We start from the raw sequence: 24,754 nt of genomic DNA, 5'->3' as shown, positions 1-24,754 counted from the left end.
CTTTTGAGCCCATAAGACGTCAAAAAAAATAATTTTTTTATTTTGGGACACCCTTATATATATATATATATATATATATATATATATATATTATAACACAAAAACTAGACGCTAATTTCTGCGCTATAACTTCGTTCTCTGCCTTTAGCCTCCAGTCTCAATACGAATAGGGCGCCAGATAATTTTTATCACTGGAATCACCAAACCAGTAAATCATGAAATTTTGGATAATTTTTGATCTGTGGAATTATCACCAAAACCACTCATAAACAAAACTAACACTAAAACTAAAACAACAAAATCCTCAGAACTTATTAGCAAAACAAAACGGAGACTGGAAAACTAAAAACAGAGTTACGGTATGCCATGGTGTCGCTTAGTGTGTAGGTTTATGGAGAGAGGGAGTGGTCCGGGTTACATCATTCCCAAAGTCATGTAGATTCATTTTGAATTTGCAACTTGTATTTAACAACAATAATCTCAAAACTCTATTTAACAATAAATAAAATACGATTGCTCAGTACCAATAATATTTTTCTCTATAACGAATGCTGAATATAATAAAATTAATCTTAACTGAAGGTAAATTGACAAACAATATTCGGTAAACTAGAACAATAATTATGGGTTCGATACTCTAGAACGTTCTCTTTAGCAAAATCGTAAAACTAACGTACATGGGTCTCATTTCGATGTTAATTAGACAATAATCGGTTCAACAATCAAACATGTTTCTTATAATTCTTTTATAAAATAATATTAACAATGACACATGATCGTGACTCTAAAAATGTAACACTATTCTCATAATTCTCTCCGATATTAAATCTTTTCTTTAATCAAAACAGGAGCATAATACCTCAAGACTTTTGACTCGAACTCGATTAATTATTTATAATAATTATTTCATACCTGATGTTTGGTGAATAAATATCAAGTAACGTCTTACACTGTTTTTAAATAATACTTCTGTAGCAATAATCTTGATCTGTATCTTTCCGCAATGCCTTGAACTGTAGCGCCATTACTGCACACGTCTACTCGCTTCAGGCGACTAGAGTCGAATGCCCACGTCCGTACTCCTCGAAGGTCTCCCTTCGACTTCTCTCTCTCAATTCTCAATTCTAAAAACCCCAAACTCAATCCTATCGTTATCAATAACTGACCTCTCTATTCTAAATTCTTAAATCTAACTCAATCTTTACTATAACGGTAACTGGAGGCTCAAGTCCTCACCAAACGTACTCACTAAACCCGTTCTAAGTATGGACATCCTTGGCAGTTGCTCTCCTGGAACAGACTTCAGCTGGGATCATAAAACTTATAAACTAAGTGACCTGTGACTTCCTCAGCGGTACAAGTGGTCATGACTTGTCCTCTGAGGCCTGTCAGACTAATAATTTAAAAATGACCAAACGGCTTCCACAACAGCAACGGTCACAAAATTACTGTTGAGGCCTGCCAAACCAAAACTCCAAAACTGATCCCATTCTGCATCCGTCGAATTTCTTATATACTGGAGCACTAGCATCTTAGCTAGACCTCTGCAATCAATCAAGAAGTCTCAGAGGGATAGAACTAGGCTCTATCATCAGATGATACCGGGTGACTAATTCAAGTTCCGCTCCACGGTAACACTGACTCGTCCACATACTCAAAATACTAAAAATCCAAAACTCAAACAATCATTTTCCCAAACTTTAATCTCAAATCATATCCCATAATAATTTTCCATAATTCTGATTCTAATTCTTATTTTCTTTATCCCAAAAATCCATAACTGTAGCCAAACGTTACTCCATATTTAATTTTTAAACTATAACTTAATCAAAAATCTGTATCAAAATCGTAAATTACTGTAAGCTAAAGTATAAGTCTTGAGTTACCATGCTCGTAAATACAATAAAATTCGTTGGTGTTTGTGACGTTCACTTTGATTTGACCCCCATACGAAAAATAACGTCACAATATATATATATATATAAACGTAAAAATCATTTCTTTCGATCTTATTATGTCTTGTGATTTTCACAGATTTCAAGTTATTTGATATATCTACGTTATAAAGTATTTATTTTAGGCATTGAATCATGTTCAATCAATTTTTTCAACTTCCCGCTAAGAAAATCGACGATTTTCGATAAAATTGGGAAGTTATTGTTTTCACCCCGATTTGCGAAAATCGAAATTTCATCAAATGTCGACGTTTTGAGGTCCTAGGAAGCTATTCTGACTATTTTCAGAATGATGTCCGAGTGTATGTATGTATATATGTGTGTGTGTGTGTGTGTGTGTGTGTGTAAACTCTTTGTAACTTTTTAACTAATAAATCGATTTGGACGGATGAGGTGGCAATCGAAAGAGCTTGTCGGCCCCCAACTTTCCTGAAAATTTCAGATCATTTGATCAAGCAAACTCGGAAATATTAGTGAATTACGAAAAAAAAAAATTTTTTTTTTTTTAGTTTCTTAGTGATTTCTTAGAAACGACTTAAACGATTGACTTCAAAATCTAATCGGCTCTAAAACTTTATAAGCTGCGTCGAATGCTACCTCAACCATCTCAATCGGTTAATTACTTCGAGAGATATCGTTGGCGGAAGGAATGATAAAAAAGGTTTTTTTCGATTATCTTTGAAGTGACTCATCCGATCAATTTCAAAATTTGATCAGCTCTAGAATTCAAGAAAACGCGCTGATTGCCACCTCAAACGTTAAAATTGGTTGATTATTTCAAAAGATATCGGCGCTGAAAAGTTAAAAAAATAACATTATATGTTATTTTTTCCAGATAAATCAAAATATAATGTGCTAAAATATGTCTGATATCATACCAACTTTTTCTCTTTATAGTCTCTCCCGATCATCAGATAATGTCATATAACTTTTTCCTTAGTTATGAACGTATTGTCAGCAACAAATTGAAAAACCCAGTCTTTAATGTTTTTCTCGGATATTCTATATATTATTGCTCTGACCTAAGTCAAAACTCATTCAAATCTTGATTTTGATCACTGACATCGATTTCTGCCTCAACACATTTATTTCAGAGAACATAGTCGATAATAAAAATTTAAAAGCCGATTCTTCATTAATGATTTTCGATTCTTAACTTTTCAAACTCTAGCATAAAACGTAACTTGTTAGAGATTGAAAAGTTCATAAAAAAATGATTCTATGTAATAGCATTGTCGAGCTCGAAGAGCTCGAAAATATATTCACAGTGATGTTTTCAAGCTCCTTGAGCTCGAAAACAGCGGGAAGTTTTGGGGCTGGCCCGCAGGGTCAACCGACGCCCGGATTTTTTTCTGTTACGAATGGTAATTTTTACAATTCGTTCGAATTTTTTCAGCTTTAGAGGGTGAATAGACTAAAAAAATTAAGATGTGAATTGAAGACATCAAAAGATATAAAATTTTATCTGAATTGGACCAGAAGAAGTTTTTTTATCATGAAAATTATAATTTTTCGAAATTCTAGAGAGTTTTGTGTGATTTTTTCACATTTAAAATGGCTCGTGGTCTCAATAAAGTTTCGATTCACATTCAGCGGATCGAAATACATGAATATCACGCTTAGTTTAGTTCCAAAACATTTTTTTATCATTAAAACTGCCAATTTTCATAATTTTTACGGTTTTTCGAAGTTTTTTCGAAATTTCGAGGGTGTAGGGGTCAAACTGACCTCGAATTCGGATTCAGCGGACCAAAATACGTACCCGTTGGTAGGTCCGGTCAAATGCACATTCTACTTAATTATTTGTGTGCCGGTGTAATTTTTAACAAGATGAACACAAACATTTTCTCTGAGCTTTGTCTACAATTTTATTGCAGACAGTGCTTAAATTTCCAAAAAAGAAAAAAGTTTTTTTTCAAAACAAAATTTTCAAAAAAAAAAAATTTTTTAAACAAAATTATCGATTAGTTTATTTTATTTATTTTTTTTTTCTATTTTTTAATTAACAACAAGTGATTTTTACTTTTTTAAAATTTTAAATTCGAAAACATTTTTTTGGAAGTCACCAATTTTTTTCATGGTTGATATATGATTTACCAAAAGAATAAAAAAAAAATTAGTAAAAATATTGTTATGCGACCGAGTTACAGCCTTTCGTTTATACGCGTGCGGACGAAATGACGCGCTGTTTCGTTTTTCGCGCTTCAGTAATTTTCATCTCAGCAACTATACGTCGTAGAGACTTCGGTCAAAATTTATTCTGTTCGTTATTAAATCCCAAACATAATGATACTAATTTGTCTCGATAACTTCTCAATAGTTTCTGAGATATTCAATTTTACATCTAAGTTTTTTTTAAAAAAAAATTTGCGCACATCGAATTTAAATCAACTTTTTGTTTTAAATTTTTTCTAACATTTTAAAAAAAAAAATTTTCAAAATCGGTTGATAAAAGCGGATTTTTTTATCTTGCACCGTTTTTTCGTCCACCTCGACTGGACTATATGTCGTTCAGTTCATGATATAGTGGGGATAAAATTCACACCCTTGCACTCACGCCTTTTCGTTGACCCGTTTGATCACGAAGATTTTTACTCACTTACTTAAAACAACAGACTGAATTTTTTTAAGAGTGGAACGAAAAAAGATTTTCCTAAGCCGAATACTTATAGTATCGTGATACGATCGGTCTTCACAAAAAGTTTTCTTTATTATGTCCGCCGCATAATTTTTAATTATTTATCCGGGATTTCTCCCTTTGGTAGTGATAGTAATTTTAGACAAGCGGGTTGAAGGGTGCGGACGACAATAAAGAATACGAGAAAGAAATTATCTTCCTATAATTTATTATTTATAGTGGATCTTTTCGAATATTAAGAACCCAAACGTCTCCGAAGAGACTGGTGCTCTTGTTTAAGCCAAAAATATTTTATGATGATACAAAAATTGGTTTCTCACCCACCTTTCGATGTAACCTCTTCTAGTACGGCAGGTTTTACCCCTCCAGATCGTTACAGCTTGCTTGACCTTCCTCCTAGGATTTGGATTAAGTGGGCGCGGCTGGGTTGTAGGATAAGACCTTAAGTACTACTCTCGAATGAAAACCGCAAGGTTTGAGTGATGAACTTTGTATTTATTTAGATGTTTCAAAGTACAACGTTTCAACTAAACGTCACTTACTCACTCTAGTTTTCACAATTTCATATTTAATTTGTATTATAGGATTATTTATCCTTAACAGATATTTTTATAAGATTTCAATTTATATTTAATGCGTCCTTTTTACACACCCGAAAAGGGGTTTTATGCACAAAACTCGGCTCGAGATGGACTCACAAATTGACGAGAATTTGTGTCACTGATTCGATCGAACCGGATGGATTTTAAGATCCGTCAAATAGTGTACTAGACGAACGATTACTACAGTTGCGTCAGATCGAATTTTTCATCAATATTTGAGGATTTTTAATGAAAAGTTTAAATCCCTTACTGACTTTTCAACGCCTAGGGCGGATTCCTGCAGGAAGGTTGATAGAATTTAGCAATCTTTGGCTATTTCTTTTCAATTTTTAACGCAGATGTGGATTCCTACAATAAAAATTAGTCTAGATAATTTAAGAAGTGCCCTATTGACTTTTCAACGCCGAAGCGGATTCCTGCAATAGGGTTTAGGTTAAAAATTATTAAAAATCCTCTTATTGACTTTTAAACGCCTAGGGCGGATTCCCGCAATAAGAGTGCACGAAATTTCGACGTTCGAATCTTCGCGGACCGTAAGTTTTGAGAACCGGCAAGCCCTGAGCTATGGGTTCTCAGGCTTTTTATAAACTTTGTTTGGCAATTTGATGGGGAATCTATAATTGTTGTCATTGGTGGAAGGCGACGACAGTTTATTATTTATTCGTTTAATTTATTGCAGTTATCCTCCCACTATTCTTTGCTGCATAAAGGTGTAAAAGCTGATGCTGCGTTTTAGCGCGCTTTGCAAAGAGGAGCTCAGTAATAATTATTCTATGTAATTATTAAAATAAAAAAATTTTATTTGGACATAACATCTTGAACTATCTAAGTATTGGTCATTGAACTAAATGTATTTTGTTCATGAATTTTAGTTGATTGAATCGCGGCTGTGATTCAATCAGCACCCCTGCTCATTAGTCAACCTTAAACGTAAATGTTTACACGACGGCATTATAGGTTTGACATCATCTCGTTATTTCCACGCAATAACCGCATTAGACAAAATCAAGGCTGTAAATATTCGCTAAACACCTGGTCCACCTGTTTCTAGCAATGCCCGTCGCTTAAAGCCTGACAAATTAAAAATTACCTAAGAAGAATTTCTTAAAATGATTGAGCGGGGCATTTGTCAGCCATTGCAGAGTGCTTCTACATATGATCGAGAATTACACGCAATCTATGAAGCCGTGAGGTATTTCCGGCATATTTTCGAAGGTCAGCATATTATGATGTACAAAGATCACAAGCTGCTCTGATACGCCTTTAAACAGTGGACCGAGAGAGCATCGCTATAGCAGTTTTGCTAGTTAGATTTCATTGGTCAATTTACAACTGATATCGGACATGTGACGGGCAACGCCAGCATTGTTGCTGATACATTGTCAAGAGTAGAAGCAGTGTCATCGCGATAGCATCGGAGGAACTTGCCGATACGAAGAAGCAAGATCGCAAGCTTTGACAACTGCTGTGACATACAACAGTGTTGCAGCTTGAATTAATTAATTTCAACAATGGCCTTGCATTGTAGTGCAACATCGTATCGGGAACAGAGAAAGAAGGAGCTTAATCCACTGCACTCGCTAGCTTATCCTGGAGTTAAAGGATAGCTGAAACTTGTTATAAAACGATACGTCTGGCCACCAATCAATAAATACTGCCACGAATAGGCTAAATCTTGCATTGAGTGTTAGAAGAATATAGTCCAGAGACACCTGTCATCGCTGATGGCCAGTTTGCACCTCCAACTGAACGATTCGAGCACATCTACATCGACCTGTTATCTCTAAAAATATCAACAGGCTTTAATCAGTGTTTGATCATCATCGACCGATTCACTAGGTTTTCTGAGACTGTTCCGTTATTCAAATGAACTGCAGAAACAATATCACATACAGTGTCACTGCACGAGATTTTGCGCCACAGAGTATCAAAACATGAAAACTCGGACCAAGGCCCCTAATTCGAATGGTCATTATTCCAATCACTATTAAAAGTGTATGAAATGAAACATTACAACGGTAGTTGTAGTTGTGTCAGTAGCATCATCTTGAAATAATTTACTGTCGATTGTTACTTGGCTTGCATTAGTAATCGATAGTTCTAATGGCGCTAAAAGTTCAGTCGGATTGCTAAATCTTCGATTAACCTCTGATGTCCTTGCACGAGTAATGGTAATAATCTGAAAGATGTATGTAGATATGTATTTATATATATATATATATATATATATATATATGTGTATATGTATATATGATGTATTTATGGATACATAAATACATCTTTCAAATCATACTCACGCTTTTGTCATGAAGAGTACTTGAAAACTCTGTGGCTTTCTGGCCCCAAAAGAGCACTCTGACGCGGTAACGACTACCGTTGTTCACAACGACCTTGAAGAGTGACGTCATCGATTGGTTAAATCCTCTACCACCCGGAACTTTTTTAGTGCCTTCAATCTGGTCTATGTAGCCACGTAACTCACTGTAAGTATACATAAAAGAAAAAAAGAAAACATAAATTTATGTCAATCAAAAAGGTATTGTAAATGGCCGACTCTATCCTTAATTTTTTTTTTTTTTTTGTTAATAAATGTAATTTTTATGTAAAAAAATATAGAAAAATACTTACATAGTATCGTCACCAGTGACCCAGTAGTCAATTTCTTCATCGGAAGTAAATGTTTCAATAATGGCTTTCTGAGCCATTATAGGATTTAATATTCAAAAAGCACAATGTAGAAAATCCGTTAAATGCACTTGACACGTCTGCGTTAGATGATGTCTCGAGCGGAAAAGACCGTTCGGTTAATGAGTCGGTCACTCGTAACTTGTGGCGCTGTTGTTAACCCCACAAGTTACGGCTTACATTGGGTGTGATTGGCTGAACCGAGTACTGAATAAACTTAGTAGAATTTAGTATTGTAAGTGGTATACAATTGGTATGCAACTTGCCATTCAATTCGACGTAAATTTACTATCCGAATTAGAATGCGAATTCATTTCAAAAGTTGACTCAAAAAAAGTTGTCGTTAATCTTCAGGCAAATTTTATGTCAATTTGTTGTTAATTTGACTTGAAAAATCGTTAAGTATTTTTTAATCGTCAAATTGTGGACAATTTTATATATAAATTTGCTTACCTTTTGAAATGATAAGAATGAACATTACCGACTTTTTTTTTCTTAAAATTTACCTTTAAGTTGATGAAAAATTAACCGCAAATTTTTATTTTCAACTTTTGCTGTGAAATTGTCTGCAAATTCGGGCAGCAGATTTCAGGTAATTTGAACATCAAATTACCGTCAATTTCAGTGCAAAGTGGCTATTAGGGTGTCATAATTCTAAAGGTCACTTAAAGAAAAGTGTTGGAGAGCAAGCAGTTACCATTAAGTTGACAGTCAATTGTCTGTTAACTTGAATTCAATTTGACTACAAGTGTTACTGTCAGTCAATGACTTTAAGTTGATAAAAAGTTTCACTTCGAATTGACGGCAAGTTCTTCTGTTTAATTACATTCAAATGACGGCAGTAGATTTGCATCAACACGCAAGTATTATCCAGCCGAGACTTACCAGAAACTTGTCGGTAAGTTAACCGTAAGTGTTTCACTGCAGAACTTATTTGCTGAGCGAAGGTGTGGCTATCAGGGTGGTTATTAGGATACGGCTAACTTTTATACCTGCCCTCTATACTATATAGAGTCAACAACACATAATAAGAAGTATAGTTTGCTGTTGGAGTAACGCTGTGCGCATGCGTTCATTAATTTATGTATATTTCTAGTAAATTGTATATATTTTCATGCCCTTTTATATTTTCAACCAATGAGATGGTGAGTTATCGAGGCTTCATACATTTGTCATGTGCTTTTTATAATAGGATTATATAAATTTTTATACAATCTTATACAATTTTATAAAGTAATTTCTTAGTGAGGGAAGTAATAATTAAATGAAATTTGATATAATTGTATGAAATTTTATAAGGTTTTATACGATTTCATGAAATTATATAAAATTTTATACAATTTTATAAAGTAATTCCATAGAAGGGAAGCAATATTTAGATGAAATTTTATAAAGTTGTATACGATTTCATAAAATTATATGCAATCTTATAAAATCTTATACAAATTTATACAATTTTATAAAGTAAGATCTCAAAAGGGGAGTAATAATTAGATAAAATTTTATGTAATTATATGAAATTTTATAAAATAATATAAAATTTTATAATATTTCATAAAACTTTAGAGAATTTGATGTCACTATTGCATCTAGTGTGGGGTAGCATTTTGTAAAATTTGATAAAATTTCACACAATTTTATAAAGTTTAGTACAAATGATTATAAAAATTGTTAGGAATTCAAAGTAAATAGACAAAATTTTCAATGCCCATAAAAAAAAAATTTCATTTTTGCGGGCAAAATATGGTGATTAACAAATATGAAAATTATATTATCAAAAATATAATTGATTACCTAAATATATACAGGGTACCCCCAGAAAAATGTAGAAAAAAACAAATTCTGAATATTGAATAAGTTTGATTTTATTAAAATTTTTTGTAAGTTATTTACATTAGGAAAAAAAATATATTTTACACAATTATTGGATGCAAAGGAAGATAAAAAAGTTTTTAATAGTTTTTATCATAATACAAAATTCTTTAACGTTTTTCGACCGGCACTCGATTCTTGAAAAAGTTTAACGAAAAAAAATTCAAAATAATGCTCAATTATATCTACAAAAGTAATTTTGGGATGGTTATAATAGATTTAAAAAAAAAAAATTTTTTTTCATAAAATTTTAGAAGTACCTCGTTTTGCCTACCCCCGCCGCCCTTTTTCTTACATATTTATATATATATATATATATATATATATATATATATATATATATATATATATATATATATATTACAAAATGAGATAATTTTGAATTTAATGTTTTTAAACTTTTATTTTGTCAACTATCAATTAAAATTAATTCTTCATTACTCAAGGAAGAATTCAAAGGTTTCGCCATTAATTCAAAAATGTAAATCATAAAAATCAATAAATTTAATTAATTTTAAAATTTTATGTCCCTTAAACAGTCGATAGTTGAATTATTCAAATCTTTTTTTTATATATAATTATAAATTAATACTATAAAATATGGCTGATAAGAATTCATGAGTAATCATAAATACAGCCACGAATATTTCTAAGCTACAAGTGACCAATAGACGAGCGGAGCAGACAACGATTCTTCAATAACAAAAGTTAAGCAGCATCGAGGGTGGCCATACATTGGATGGGTGACCCGTCCCGGAAAAAAAAAAACATTTTATAAAACTTTATAAAATTTTGTAAAATTTTATAAAGTTTTATACTGAAAATGGCCTGGTAAAATTTTATGAAATTTTACAAAGTTTCATAAAATTTTATAAATTCTTATAAAACTTCATAAAATTTTATAAAACTTTATAAAATTTGATAAAATTTTACCAGGCCATTTTCAGTATAAAATTTTATAAAATGTTAGTACTAAAATTTTGTAAAATTTTATAAAATTTTGTAAAATTTTATAAAAACATTTTTTCCCGGGATTTCACCTGTGATTGAAGAGGATAGTGATAAAGACTGATAAAATATGATTATACATTTTTTTCCTCAAGTATATCTTTCATTTGTTGTTATGTATTTATAATTTACAAACTAAAATCTATTTCCTGTTTTATATGTGTATAATGTTTATAATATTTTAGTTGATATTATATGATATGACAAAATTTAACTGCTGATGCAGAGATTATTTTTGCAAATAACATTCAAGAACATATACAAACTAGAAAAATAATGATTCACACTTTAAACATGTAAATAAAGTAAATATTTGCTTAAAAAGTGGTTTTTATTTTTTTTTCTATATGGCGTACCTTTTTTAAAAATTTTAAAAGCACTTAAGTCTATAGGAAATTGGATGAGGAATCCAAAAAAAATTATTTCATAATTGTACCAGAACCGTAACATCGTGAAAAGTCGAAATTGAAACTAAAAAGTCATTTTTTTCGAGGTTGTTGTCGACCGATCAAGCTCCCAATTTTTTTCCGAGGAGCTACTATCGACTCCCAAAACATATCCCGAGTATAAGTCAATCGATAAAATAGTCTCTGAGAATATTCATTTTATCTGATTTTTACATATTTGGCTTTTTCTCGAAGACCGATTGGTTTCAAAAGCTCAAACTCTCAGGATCTTAATATCTTATTAGTACCTAAAAATCCCCGCAGTATCAAGCCGATACCTTTCGGGGGCAAATTCACCATGTTTATACCCCTAGGGCCTTCATCTATCGCTTCACCTAGTAGCAACGCGACATATATATTTAAAGATTAAAAATTCATATTAAAAAAAAAAAAAAAAAAAAACACAGTTGATAGGTATCAAATAAATAAGAGTATAACCGTTAGTAATTGTCTTTTTCACATTATTATGACAATGAGTGAAATTTTTACGGCTGAAATTTACAAAATTACGTGATTGTTTACTTTACTGAACAAAAAAATGAAAAAAAATAATAAATTTTTTTTTTGATAAAATTAAAAAATTCATATTTTTACAGAAACAAAAAACACAGTTCTAAAAATTTCCGGATCTTTTAAAATAAGTACAAGGTGTTATACAAGAATAATTGATCAAAAAAATTAATGTCAATCGCCAGTTTTGACGAATTTCGAGAATTCGTAATTTGACAAATTTGTCATTTTCCAAAATTTTTTTTTGAAATATTTTTTTTTTATAGCCTTGAGTATCTCTTTCGAAACAAGCTTTGGATCATTATTGTAACTACCTAAGTTTTCAAGTTATTTAAGAAATAAAGTTGAAAAACTGGAAAAATAGCGAAATTTTGTATTTTGCATGACTTTTTTTCCTCTGGCAGAATTGCGTTATATGGTGATAAAAAACTTCTGACCAAAATTCGTCCAAATCGAAAGACGTCGTTCCAACTATTGGTCGATTTGATATGGAATGACCCATTTATGTTGAAACGTTGGGGATCCTTCAAACTGTATTTATGGTGTTCGTTATACAGCCTTCGTGAGTCAAATGCCCCGCTAGCTCAACCATAAGACTCGCCTGTAATATTTTACCCGAACTGGCTTTAAAAAACTAAACTAATACTAGTACTTAGCCTAATTTCGGAGTTCGGTGAAAGTTCTAGATGCCCTTGAACGTGGCTTGTACTTTGATCCTCCAGGATGCCCCTCTTGGATCGGTTGCTGGAACAGGATGCGGCTTATAACACACTTAACAATAAAGGTGGGCAGGATAACGCAGACAAACTAAATCAAGTACTGGTTATAGTTGATAAAATAATAATTTATTAACGGAAATAATTATTCTATCGTCACTTCACACACACACACTGAATCCAAAGTTTGTGAATTAATTAACTAACTGTAATTAATACACGATTACCGCAACTAACTGCACGGGAGCTTTACGCAATCGACTAATAACTGTTAAATAAGGTCCAAACACCCGCGTAATACTAAGTGATTACAGTAATTGTTAACTAAGTGTAACAATTACCCAGGATAATTAATTGAAATTAACTAAGTGTAATTTATTAGGTATTAATTATCACTCGCAAGCTGGATTTCAATATATAACAGCGAGACTAACTGCTCTGATTAGTGACTGGTCCAAAACTTCAGCAATGGAAAAGCGTCAGCAATCACAAAGTTCAGTAATGAAAAAGCTGGAAATTATTGAATTCGCGTTCTTTTATAAACTTGTCGACGCACTGTCCCACGTGATAATTCCTCGACCAAGTGTGGACGGAGGCGCACGAACCAACTTCGTAACAATGTTACATCATAATTAATCATTGTGCATTTGCACTATTTGCGAGCTAGGAGTGTTAAATCCATGGTGATACAAGAAGGTACGCATAGCAGTTGATGTACGAATTTCCACTTAACAGAGGGATCAGCTTGCTTTACGAATTTGAAATTATTGATCTAATTTAATATGATTTTTATTTCAGTCACTTTCAAACCTGAAAAAGCTGTTGTAGACTCTGGCAGTCTTGTCAGAACTTAAAAAAAAACTGTTTTTTTATTCTTACACAATTTAAAAATTGTAATAAGGTTTTTCAGCTGATGAGAGATCCGGACTCCTCCGTCAAAGTACTCTAGGATCTTTTTGCATATCATTTAAAAAAAAACCTAATTATTCACAAATAATTTCTTCTGCTTGATTAATCACTTGTGCACTTTTTTCAAAGCGCGTATAGATTTCTTACAACTAATGACTTACCTCAAAAAGAAAAAAAAAATAATGAATAAACCATTCGTCAATGGAATTCACTAGAATGTCATGTTATGTTGTAAAAGCCTGTGCTTAAAAATAGCAGAGCACGATTGTTGTGTTCATGATCTCTAATAGTCTCACATTTTTTCCTACTTTGGTAAAGCGTGCTTCTGATTTTACTTTGTGTTTTGTCTTCTTATTTTCATAAATAAATAATAACCGTGCATCAGTTAAAAAAATGGTAGAGGACTTTCTGCCTGAAAATTTCCATACTTATAGCTTATATAAATAGGCTGCATTTAAAATCAACTAAGAAGACAGATTATTACTTCTTGGTATTTCCGTCCCCAACTCAACTGTAAGATATAAATTCGAAATTTTAATTTACGTTGGCATATTGCAAAGTAAATCTGAATGATATTATAGGGAACTTTTATATAAATTCACATCTTTTTGCTTAAATGTTTCAGAAATCGATCCAATTTTTTCATCTTCTACTATTTTTATGATAGTATGAATGCCAGTGGAAAATTAACGGATTATAAACTACCTCCAGGAAGAAAACTTCATTATTTACGAGCTCATAGTATCACCCATTTAGATAAACTTACATTAGAGGTCAGAAACAATTCTCAGGAAAACTGTCACAGATTTGATCAAATCAACGAAACTTTGATTCTTATGGGAATGGAAAGTCATATTAAATTTATTTGGAAAGTATTGTCGGCGATATTACTTATTGGTGAAGTAGGGTTTAAACAGAGCAGTGATGGTGAGGCAGTTATTGAAAATATTAAGGCTGCAAATAATGGTAAGCTACTGTTATATATTAATAACGTAGAATTATTGTATTTGGTGAATCATACAGATTTTTTTCGATCATTATTACTAGTGGCAGAGCTCATTGGACTGGATGAAAAAAAATTTGCCTGGTCTTTGACAAATTATTGCGTAATTAAGAGAGGAGCTGCGGTTCGTCGTAAATATACGTGTGAAGAAGCTGGACTTGCTTGTGATGTATTAGCATGTACATTATATCAAAGACTAGTTGATTGGGTGATAAATTTTATAAACTCGAAACTTGCACTGACTCGTACATTATTGTAGGAAATACTTGTTTTTCAACTTCTAATGATAATTACGATTGTTAAATAGTTAATATTCTTAAATTTTTTTAGCGGTGACAAGTATATAATAAATATTCTAGATCTTTTTGGTTTCGAATGTTTTGATCATAATAGATTCGAACAGTTGGTTGTTAATACTACTAATGAGCAATTACAATGTTATTATAATCAGCGAGTTTTTGCATGGGAAATGGTATGTTTTCTAATTAATTTTTAATAAGTTCTGTTTACAAGAATTAAGGAATCGTTACATGTTAAGTTTATTAAAGTGCTAAAAAACTCATTAATTCTTACGTAAAGATCAAAACCAATAGTGATCATCACCTTATTCAACAATGATTAAAACTGTTCTTTTTTCATAAACATTTAATTGAAATATTCAGAAATAATTATTGTTTGATAATCACACATAATATCACTGCGTAACACAGTTAAATCGTTGATTTACGTTGATCGCTTATCTTGTTATATATATATTGTAACGGGAATTTCACTACCGGGGATCTACCGGAGTGAGGTCCAAATACACTAACCAGTTGGCAACCTTGTTCAAATAATTTTTCAGATTCGAAAAAAATTAAATTAGCGTATATTCAACCAAATAACAAATTGATCGATAAAATAAATAACATAATCAGTTTATAAAACAAAACAAAGTAACAGTCGCTGAAACTTGGCTCAAGACTCGATATGAACCCAAAATAAACAAACAAAAACAAAACTCAATATATCATACAGTTTATTCCTGTTGAGCATACAACTTGATCACACACATTCAACTGCACGTCTTAACGAAATACTTGACGGGTGACGTCAGAGTATTTGTCACGGCCAAGGCTCAACTGTTGTTACGGACGAGAGACAGATAATTCGCCGTTCTCCGAAATTGGCGCATAAAATAATATAATATAATTCATTTTATATTACAATCAATCGTTCAAATTATTACCGTTTATTAACCATACGTAGTTAATTAACTTATTTTTTTTATTGTAAAACAAACGCACAACGACACACTTCACTCGTAAAAAAACGAAAAAAATGAAACAATAAAATTTTCGTTTCCCGATGAAAAAAGATTTTGTCTAATTATATATGATTATATATGATCATATATTGAGACAATGAGAATTGTCTTCGTCGCCCTCAGCCTTGCGGTTCCCGCTTTTATCCGTCTCGTTGCGGTCTGACGTTGTATGTCGTAGTGCCGTGGTCACATGACAGCTTGTCACGTCGACGCATGTCTGTCCGGAGGTAGTGAGGACAGAGTCAGGAAGCTAGCCCTATGCCCGAAAATCATCGGTCACTACTTCGATCCTGGATTAATTAGCGTTCAGACGTCTTTATTATTTAATATCGATTATGAATCAGGAAATTACACTTGCAATATTAACGTACTTTATATTCTGTAAAATTTATATTTCTTACTGACAATTAACTTGCAAAGTAATACTTTTATTGTTTATTAGTTATTAATTATAATTGAATTGAAGTGTATTGAAAGCATTATACGTTACCGGCGACATATTCGCGGTAATAAAATTAGAATTTAGTAATAAAATCAGTGTATAACAAGGCGTTATTCCACGTGGTTACTGATTGCGTATCCGGCGTTCCAACCAGGACTGCGTTATTGTATCTTGCGGAAATTAATTTAAGTGAATGAATCTCTATTACAATTGGCAATAAACTTGCGTATTTCGAAAATATCAATCCTTGACATTATACATCGCCCTTGTCCTATCCTAGTCCTAAAATATTGGTAAGACCACCGAGTAATATGATATAATAATTATAAATTGAGTTACAAGTAGTAACTCGACTATCAATAAGTATAATCTATAATATAAATACAATCTATAATTTTATAATAAGCCGTGAGGTAAGTTGATAAGCTTTTGATACGTTGCCGAGTTTGAATAAGTGCGGGTCTTTGCTTTGCAAGAACCCCAGCCCACTGCTCTGTCCAGCATAAATAAAAATTTCGTAGAGGCCAGCCTAAGCCAGGGTTCAACCCGCGAATTCTGGTGGCTGCTGGTGAAAATCGCGATGACGAAAAGCGATTTGTCTCAACTGGCGCTCGAACAGGGACTTTGCAGTAGTTCAAACGGGCAACGAAAAGTCTCTATTAATTTTTCTCACGGCCTCGCGCTAAAATTTCATAAAATTTCCAGTAATAACTTTAATAAAATTCTTACCAGTATCAAAACAAAATTTAAATTCCAATTCCCCTACAATCATCATATCATAACATGTCATAATCATCATCTAATTTCACCATACAATTAATCTCCAAATTTTTTCCTATTATAAATTATTTATTCTATTTCTAAAATAATACAAAATGAAATTTGTCATTGTAATCTTGTGTGCCGGTTTCGTTCCCATAAACAGTTCGTACATTTTGACCTTGAGCGTATACTGGCTATACGCGTCGTAATCCAAGACACTAGAGTTAATTTTTTCCACCACGATCTTGTGTTATGCACAAAACAACCTAAAGTAAATATTAAAATAAATACTTAAAACTTTAAAATAAAATCTTTGTTCGTACCGTAAATAATTTCTTTTGTGACACAAAAGATTATCTACGTTTCCGATTTAAAATAAAATAAATACTTAAAAAAACCACAAATAAAATCTTTGCAGTAACAAATAATACTTATTAGTCATCAGGAATTGTAATAACCAAAATAAATCATTAACTACTCTATCCAATAAATAAATAATCTTCAAGGCTTTGAATAAAATTTCAATTTGATAAAACTTTTAATTAGTTTGGATTAAATCAAAGCATCAATAATAAAACTTTGATAAATTATTCTTGCAAAGAATTTATTTTTGACTAATAAAGAAAAATTTTCGGTCAAATTATGACGTTACCTAGGACGCCGATTCCACAACCACCTCCTTCGGTTACTTTATCTAATAACCCCGCCGATCTTTTACATTTCCCCACTACATCGGGCGCGGCAATCGCAAGTACGAGTGCAATAGACGATCTCGTTGGGCTCATGCAGGAAGACGACGTCCATAACAGCACTACATTTACTCAAAATCAAGCTGTAAATACCCATAATAATGTCACTACCACCAGCGCAGGCGGTACCGTTAATGTTAACCCTCACAACGTTAGTGGGGTTGTACCAATTTCTGAATCGCAAAATACGACCTCCGTTGCCGTATTACAGAATGTAGTTTCGGGACTACGGACAGAAGTTAAAGCTCTGCAAGCCGAACGTCAACATTTGCTTCGGATATCGAGTACGGTTTTGCGACCCCCAGGTGCACAAGGCCACCACCGAGTTTTCGGTCGAACGCGTCAAGTATTTGGATGCCGAGAGAGTTATTTCCCGCTGCCACTGTGACGTCACTAGCAGTCAACCCTCTCCCTACTAGTCATTTTATCCCACACTCACATGCACCTATTCCGGCAACGCAAGCAAGCGGGCAGCAGTTCACCAGGCCTAGCTTACCTGCGCGTGAACCGTACGCGCACCCAACGGTCCCACCACCGGTTCACACATCACCACTGCATATGAACACACAGCCACACAGCGGTAATCATGTACCTGCATATGCGAACATACACATGCAAGCCCCATTACCGTTTACGTATCCACAAGCACAGCCATCAGCATGGTATAATACCTACACAATTCCAGCGGGAAATTCAAATATGAATGGGTTCAATTCTATGCGTTTGTATGACCTCAGTCGTCTTGTCAAATCGTGGAATATCTCTAGATCGATCCTCTTCCATGGATGCCAGAAAGTATTTGGAATTAATCGAGCAGCGGATGATCAGCAACGACATCCCTTTTGAAAACTTTCAGGCAGTGGTAACCAACACCCTTAACGGCGACGGACTCGAGTGGTATTACCAAAATAACGGTTTGTTTCATAGTTGGGCGACGTTCAAAGAGTTTTTTAAAATATGGCAGGTCCAACAAACAGATGAAGCGGTGCTGCAGGGGATCTATTCGGCCAAACAAAGCAACGACGAGACGGGAGTTGCTTTTATAAATCGTATGCAGGGTGCGTTTGCAAAATTAGAAGATCCGTTACTGCAGGCGAAGCAAATTCAAATTATAACTTCACGATTCAATCCTCATTTCTTGCAAAAATTTTCAGATACGACAATAATGACGTACGCGGAATTATACACACGGGTCAGTGCCTGGCAGCCAACGGCTGATGCATTGAAACCTCATTAAAAAATTTCTAAAGAAAATGATAGTAGAATCAAAACTCGTAGTCAACTAAATTCTGTCAGAGTCTTAGAGGTAGATGAACTAAACTGTATGGAAACTTTACAGTCGTCTACTTCATTGCCCAATGATAATTCTTCAAATAATAATTCTAATAGAAATAATAGTTTTAACAGAAATAACAACTCTAATAAAAATAAAATTTCTAATAATTCCGAATATACTCAAAATCCAGTACAGTCCAGTACACACGATCAAAATTCAAGCCTTGAGTCTTCTACTCTATTAAGTAACTTCGAGTTTATGGTAAATACTATTTTGAAAAAATTAGATCAAATTAATGTAAATACGTCACCAAGAAAAGCTACCCCTGTAAATTCAACTACAGTATCACCAAACATTGCGTCTTAAATTCCTGTCTGCGGTCGCTGTGGGAGAATTGGCCACGATGCCGAGGTTTGTTGTGGGCCCGTAACGGATGAGTTGCGTATCAGGGCGGGATTACCCCTTCGTCCTCGTCCTTCGTCTCCAAAAAACGTATAAGCGCCCTGGTAGACACTAATCGCGTTACCAGGGCTTCTGCGTCAACTAGTAACTCGGATAAGCTTATTAAAATTAATAATGATAAACCTGTTTCGTCGCAACTAAATCCTGTTGCTCCGGAATTCATGATTAGCAAGGGAAAATTCTTTCTAAATTATCCTACCGCTGCTGAGGATCCAAAATTGGTCGGTAACGTTTCAGGAAATCTCGATGTTGATTTAATCGATTTTACAACTCCTCTCGACCAAATTACTGACAAGCCGGCAGATGCAGAGTCCAATTGGGAGACAAGTTCTGAAGCGTCACAGCACATTCGAAATGTTAAAACACCAAAAATTAAAAATCCGATAAAAACTCTAAAATCTAAAATTCAAAAATCCATAAATCCGTCGCGTAATTCTAAAAATAAAACTAATAAAAATCAACTAAAATCTCCACTTAAAATTTCATCACTAGACCGTGAAATCGACGAACGGCAACGACAAACTGTCACAAAGTTTGAGGCTAACTCAGAGACAGACGATACCCCTCTCTGTGATCTAAGGGAGGATATTAGTCCTTTATATGACTCAGAGATTGATGAGTATCGCTCTGATTCCAGTGAAGAAATTGCCCATGCCCCAAAATTCATGATACAAATGGATGCAGACAATACCCAAAGTACATTACTACCGATGCTCAGTAATGATAATAAAGCCGGCTATATGACGTCCTCAGCAAGCCTCAAAGCACCGTCAACAGTCAGCCGCATGATCGCTAAAATTTCCATTGGCAAATACGAACTTGAAACATTACTGGACAGTGGGAGTGAGCGCAGCTATATTTCTGAGATTGCTTATGAACAAATCAAAGAAAATCAGCTGCAAGATCTCACGCCTGATCCCACTAGCACTCATGGGGTAACGATGGCTAACTCCAAGTCCACGCAAACACGTGGTGGAGCGCCATTTAAAATAAAACTTGACGTTTACGATATCATTACTTGGTTGAGTGTTCTATCTGAATTATCTACTCCGGTAATTCTTGGTCTTCATTTTTGGCAGCTAGCAGATATTCAAGTAAATTCCAAGGAGAATACTTGGAAACTAAACTCCAGTAATGTCATTCACTCATTTTTCTCTCGTTCCGGGTCTAAAAACCAGGCAAAATTAAACGTATTATCTACAACAGATTTAAAAATCGGCTATCGAACTTATAAAGAATTAAGTGCTAAATTAGTACCAAAATATTCAGGTCCCGCTATTGTTTCGAAAATTTTAAGTCCTCTCGTAGATGAATTTCAAGATAATGCCGGTAACGATATTGGCACATATTATTACAATGACTTAACAATTTCCAAACGGTCTCGAAGTCGTAACTTATTACTTTCAATATATTTCAGATTACTATCACTCATTATGAAAGTGAAATTATTTGAAGATTCAGATACTGAAGTCTTACCTCATGAGTCTGAGGGTGAAGTAACTGATATTGAAATACCATCAACTCATTTAGTCACAACATCAGATGATCCATTATCACTTTCATCAATCACTACATCAGCACCTACATTGGAATTACGTGCTACTGAAACTACGCCATTAACTGCGTCACTGGCTGCACCTGTAATCTCAACAACAATTGCACCGTCACCAACTGTACCAATAATAGCTGCGACAACATCATCTCTGAATTGGTCTATGGGATCTCAGTTCTCGTTACCGCTGTGGCAGACTACCATGGATTTGGAGTTTAATTGTCCATCACCCGAATCATACTAACAGAGTACAAATACTTTGCCGTCATCAATAATGTTGGAGTCATTAACGGAATTCATAAAAGTCGAGTTCAGCAAGCTTCACGCTCGCATTGATCGTATTACGAATCAACGCTCTTCAGCAATTTCAATAGCATCTGTATTAGCACGAGTTGACACTCAGTGGATAAAACGCATCGATGAGAGGCTAGAGGATCTCCAGACACAGCTACAGTCCTTAAAATCACTTTCGACTGCGCCAGAATCAAGCTCTATCACTAACCTCACGGCTCAACTGCACCAGTTGACCGCATAGGTTCAACAAAATCAGCAGATGATGGCAAAAACCCAACTGCCAAATTCAAAGGGACTTGCTGAGAAATTGCAAGCTGTCGATGTTGGGACTCAGTTCATGGACACTGGAGTCAGTTGTCTGGCAACGCAAACATTGGCCCAGCCTTCAGCCTCAATTAAAATTAACTATGACATTGGGATAGTACCGTTCAACAAAACCGTAGAGAACTCACTTGCTGTTCAGCCTTCGGCCTGCGGTTCAAATTCAAGACATGAAATTCCCGAGGAAATAACCAACATACAGAAACTTTGTAGTCGGGTAAACTCAATTGAAGTCACTTCAGAGGCAGATCGAGAACATAATAGTGAATCTTTTACTTTATTAAGTCGTTTTGAATCTGCCATAAAGGTAATTTTGAAAAGACTGGATCGAATGTTGGTAAATGCCACACCAAAAAAAATTCCACAAGTTAATTTAGTGCCACCATCATATATTCCTGCACCAAATGTTTTGACCTGCGGACGTTGTGCTAGAATCGGTCACGTCGCCGATGTTTGCTGCGGACCCGTAACTGACGAACTCCGTACCAAAGCGGGATTACGCGTCCGTTCCCTTCCTCCGACTGCAAAACACTCATAAGCACTTGTAAGAACCTCAAGAAATGCATCGGAATCATCTGCGAGCTGTCAAGAAATTCGACTGAAAATATTTACTCTGTTACGTTACCGATTTAGATGTAAATCTAAATAAACACACACACATTCACACTCATCTCATTAATGCATTAAATTATTGTCATTGCCAATTGTAATAATTTTCATTTACAGCTTCGAGTCCTGTGGCAGTTGGCAGAAAAATTATAAAAAAAAAAAAAATTTTTTTTTACAGCCTAGAGGCTGGTGAAAATTAAATATTTCAAACTATAATTTTTTGTATTTAGCATTAAGTTAAAATATGTCACATATTATTTTATTTTTTTTAACTTCCCGCGGAGAAAATCGACGATTTTCTGAAAATTCGGGAAGTTATTGGTTTCACCCTGATTTTCAAAAACCGAGTTTTCATCATATGTCGACATTTGAAGGTGCTAAGATGCTTTTCTGACTTTTCCAGAGCGATGTCTGTATGTATGTATGTATGTATGTATGTATGTATGTATGTATGTATGTATGTATGTATGTATGTATGTATGTGAGTGTGTGTGTGTGTGTGTGTGTGTGTGTGTGTGTGTGTGTGTGTATGTGTGTGTGTGTGTGTGTGTGTGTGTGTGTGTGTGTGTGTGTGTGTGTGTGTGTGTGTGTGTGTGTGTGTGTGTGTGTGTGTGTGTGTGTGTGTGTGTGTGTGTGTGTGTGTGTGTGTGTGTGTGTGTGTGTGTGTGTGTGTGTGGATGTAAACCTCTCATATCTTTTTGATGAATGAACCGAATTAGATGGTTCTTGCGGCATTCGAAAGATATCTTCTGAACTTAGATTTTCAAAAAAATTTTAGACCATTTAGTCAAATAAACTCTGAGATATTTAAGAAATACAAAAAAAAAAAATTTTTTTTTTTCGTTTTTTTCGAATATTGTGAAAACTGATGGGTCGATCAATTCCAAAATATAATCAGCTCTAGAACTCGATAAAAGCTTTCGATTGCCACCAAGAACGTCTCAATCAGATAATCCGTTCGAAAGATATCGTCGACGAAAGAAACAGTAGAAAACGGTTTTTTGCAAATATCGTCGAAACGACTAAACCGATCATTCCCAAAATTTCATCAGCTTTAGACCTCAATAAAACGCGCCGATTGCCACCTCAACCGTCTTGATCGGATAATCCGTTCAAGAGATATCGTCGACGAAAGAATGGAAAAAAATTGTTTTTTTCCGTTTTTCGTTATTATTTCGGAAACTATCAAATCGATTAATTCCAAAATCTAATCAGCTCTAGAACTCGATAAAAGCAATCGATTGCTGCCAAGAACGTCCCAATCAGATAATCCGTTCCAGAGATATTGTTGACGGAATAATAAATTTAAAATCTATATCTGCTTTTTCTATTGATCAACATCATAATTACTGAACAGAATTACTCAAAACTAATATGTTCTTCTTTATATAAGTCATTGAAAGTAATTGCTCAAAATTCATCATGTTTGTTGGTATCACGATATACTTACACGATGTAGATACAACGTATCACGTAAATACTTATTTTTGAGCTAATTTTTTAACATAATTGTAAATAAATATATAAAAAACATTCATTCATAAATTTTTAAATTTTAACATAAACCGTAACCCTTTTGAGCTTGAAAAGCTCATAAGAAAAGAGAAACAAAGGTATTTTCGAGCTCGAAGAGCTCGAAAATGTATTTATACTAATTTTTTCGAGCTCTTAGAGCTCGAAAACAGCGAGAAGTTTAGGGGCTGGCCTGCAGGACCAACCGATGCCCAGATTTTGTTTTGTTCATAAATTAGGAATAATTATTGATCCAGGTCGAGGTCCCAGGATTGAGGTGGACCTGAAATTGGGTGGCTAGACTAGGAAATTTGGTCACAGTATTCCCAGCGGCTTGCGATCGACTTAAAAATTCCAATCTGGCAATTTACTTGCAATACTGGTGATTGACCAGCAATGTTCTTTTTACTTTTAACTGGCAATTTACTTGTTATACTGGTGATTGACCAGCAATGTTCCTTTTACTTTTCAATCTGGCAATATTCTTGCAACTAAAAATTCTTTTTGAATGCTGGCAAGTCACTTGCAACCCTCGGGCGATTTATTCGCACCGTTGTAAATATTTTGATGTAAATATTTTTTCTATTATTACTCTGTATTATTATTACAGTCGGACAACCCCGACGGAGATCCAAAGGGGTAACCTTGGCTTGGTGGGGGGATTGAGACAATGTGAATTGTCTTCGTCGCCCTCAGCCTTGCGGTTCCCGCTTTTATCCGTCTCATTGTCGTCTGACGTTGTATGTCATAGTGCCGTGGTGACATGACAGCTTGTCACGTCGACGCATGTCTGTCCGGAGGAAGTGGGGACAGAGTCAGGAGGCTAGCCCTATGCCCAAAAATCATCGGTCACTACTTCAATCCTGGATTAATTAGCGTTCAGACGTCTTTATTATTTAGTATCGATTATGAATCAGGCAATTACACTTGCAATATTAACGTACTTTATATTCTGTAAAATTTATATTTCTTACTGACAATTAACTTGCAAAGTAATACTTTTATTGTTTATTAGTTATTAATTATAATTGAATTGAAGTGTATTGAAAGCATTATACGTTACCGGCGACATATTCGCGGTAATAAAATTAGAATTTAGTAATAAAATCAGTGTATAACAAGGCG

The 24,754-nt window shown here is 34.1% G+C and overlaps 1 protein-coding gene across 2 annotated transcripts in view; it reads left to right on the top strand.

Annotated features, from left to right (window-relative positions):
* The window catches only part of LOC130673548 (neither inactivation nor afterpotential protein C-like), a 1,009,353-nt gene that overhangs the window by 368,624 nt on the left and 615,975 nt on the right, over window positions 1–24,754 (top strand). For both annotated transcript variants that reach the window (XM_057478586.1, XM_057478585.1), the window contains exons 6-8: window positions 13,967–14,307; window positions 14,389–14,599; window positions 14,675–14,816. In XM_057478586.1, coding sequence (XP_057334569.1) covers window positions 13,967–14,307; window positions 14,389–14,599; window positions 14,675–14,816 — 694 coding nt within the window. The remainder of the gene's footprint in view (window positions 1–13,966; window positions 14,308–14,388; window positions 14,600–14,674; window positions 14,817–24,754) is intronic.

This window comes from Microplitis mediator, chromosome 8 (genome assembly GCF_029852145.1).
Source record: "Microplitis mediator isolate UGA2020A chromosome 8, iyMicMedi2.1, whole genome shotgun sequence".
Taxonomy (NCBI): domain Eukaryota; kingdom Metazoa; phylum Arthropoda; class Insecta; order Hymenoptera; family Braconidae; genus Microplitis; species Microplitis mediator.
This window is presented reverse-complemented; position numbering and strand designations above follow the sequence as displayed.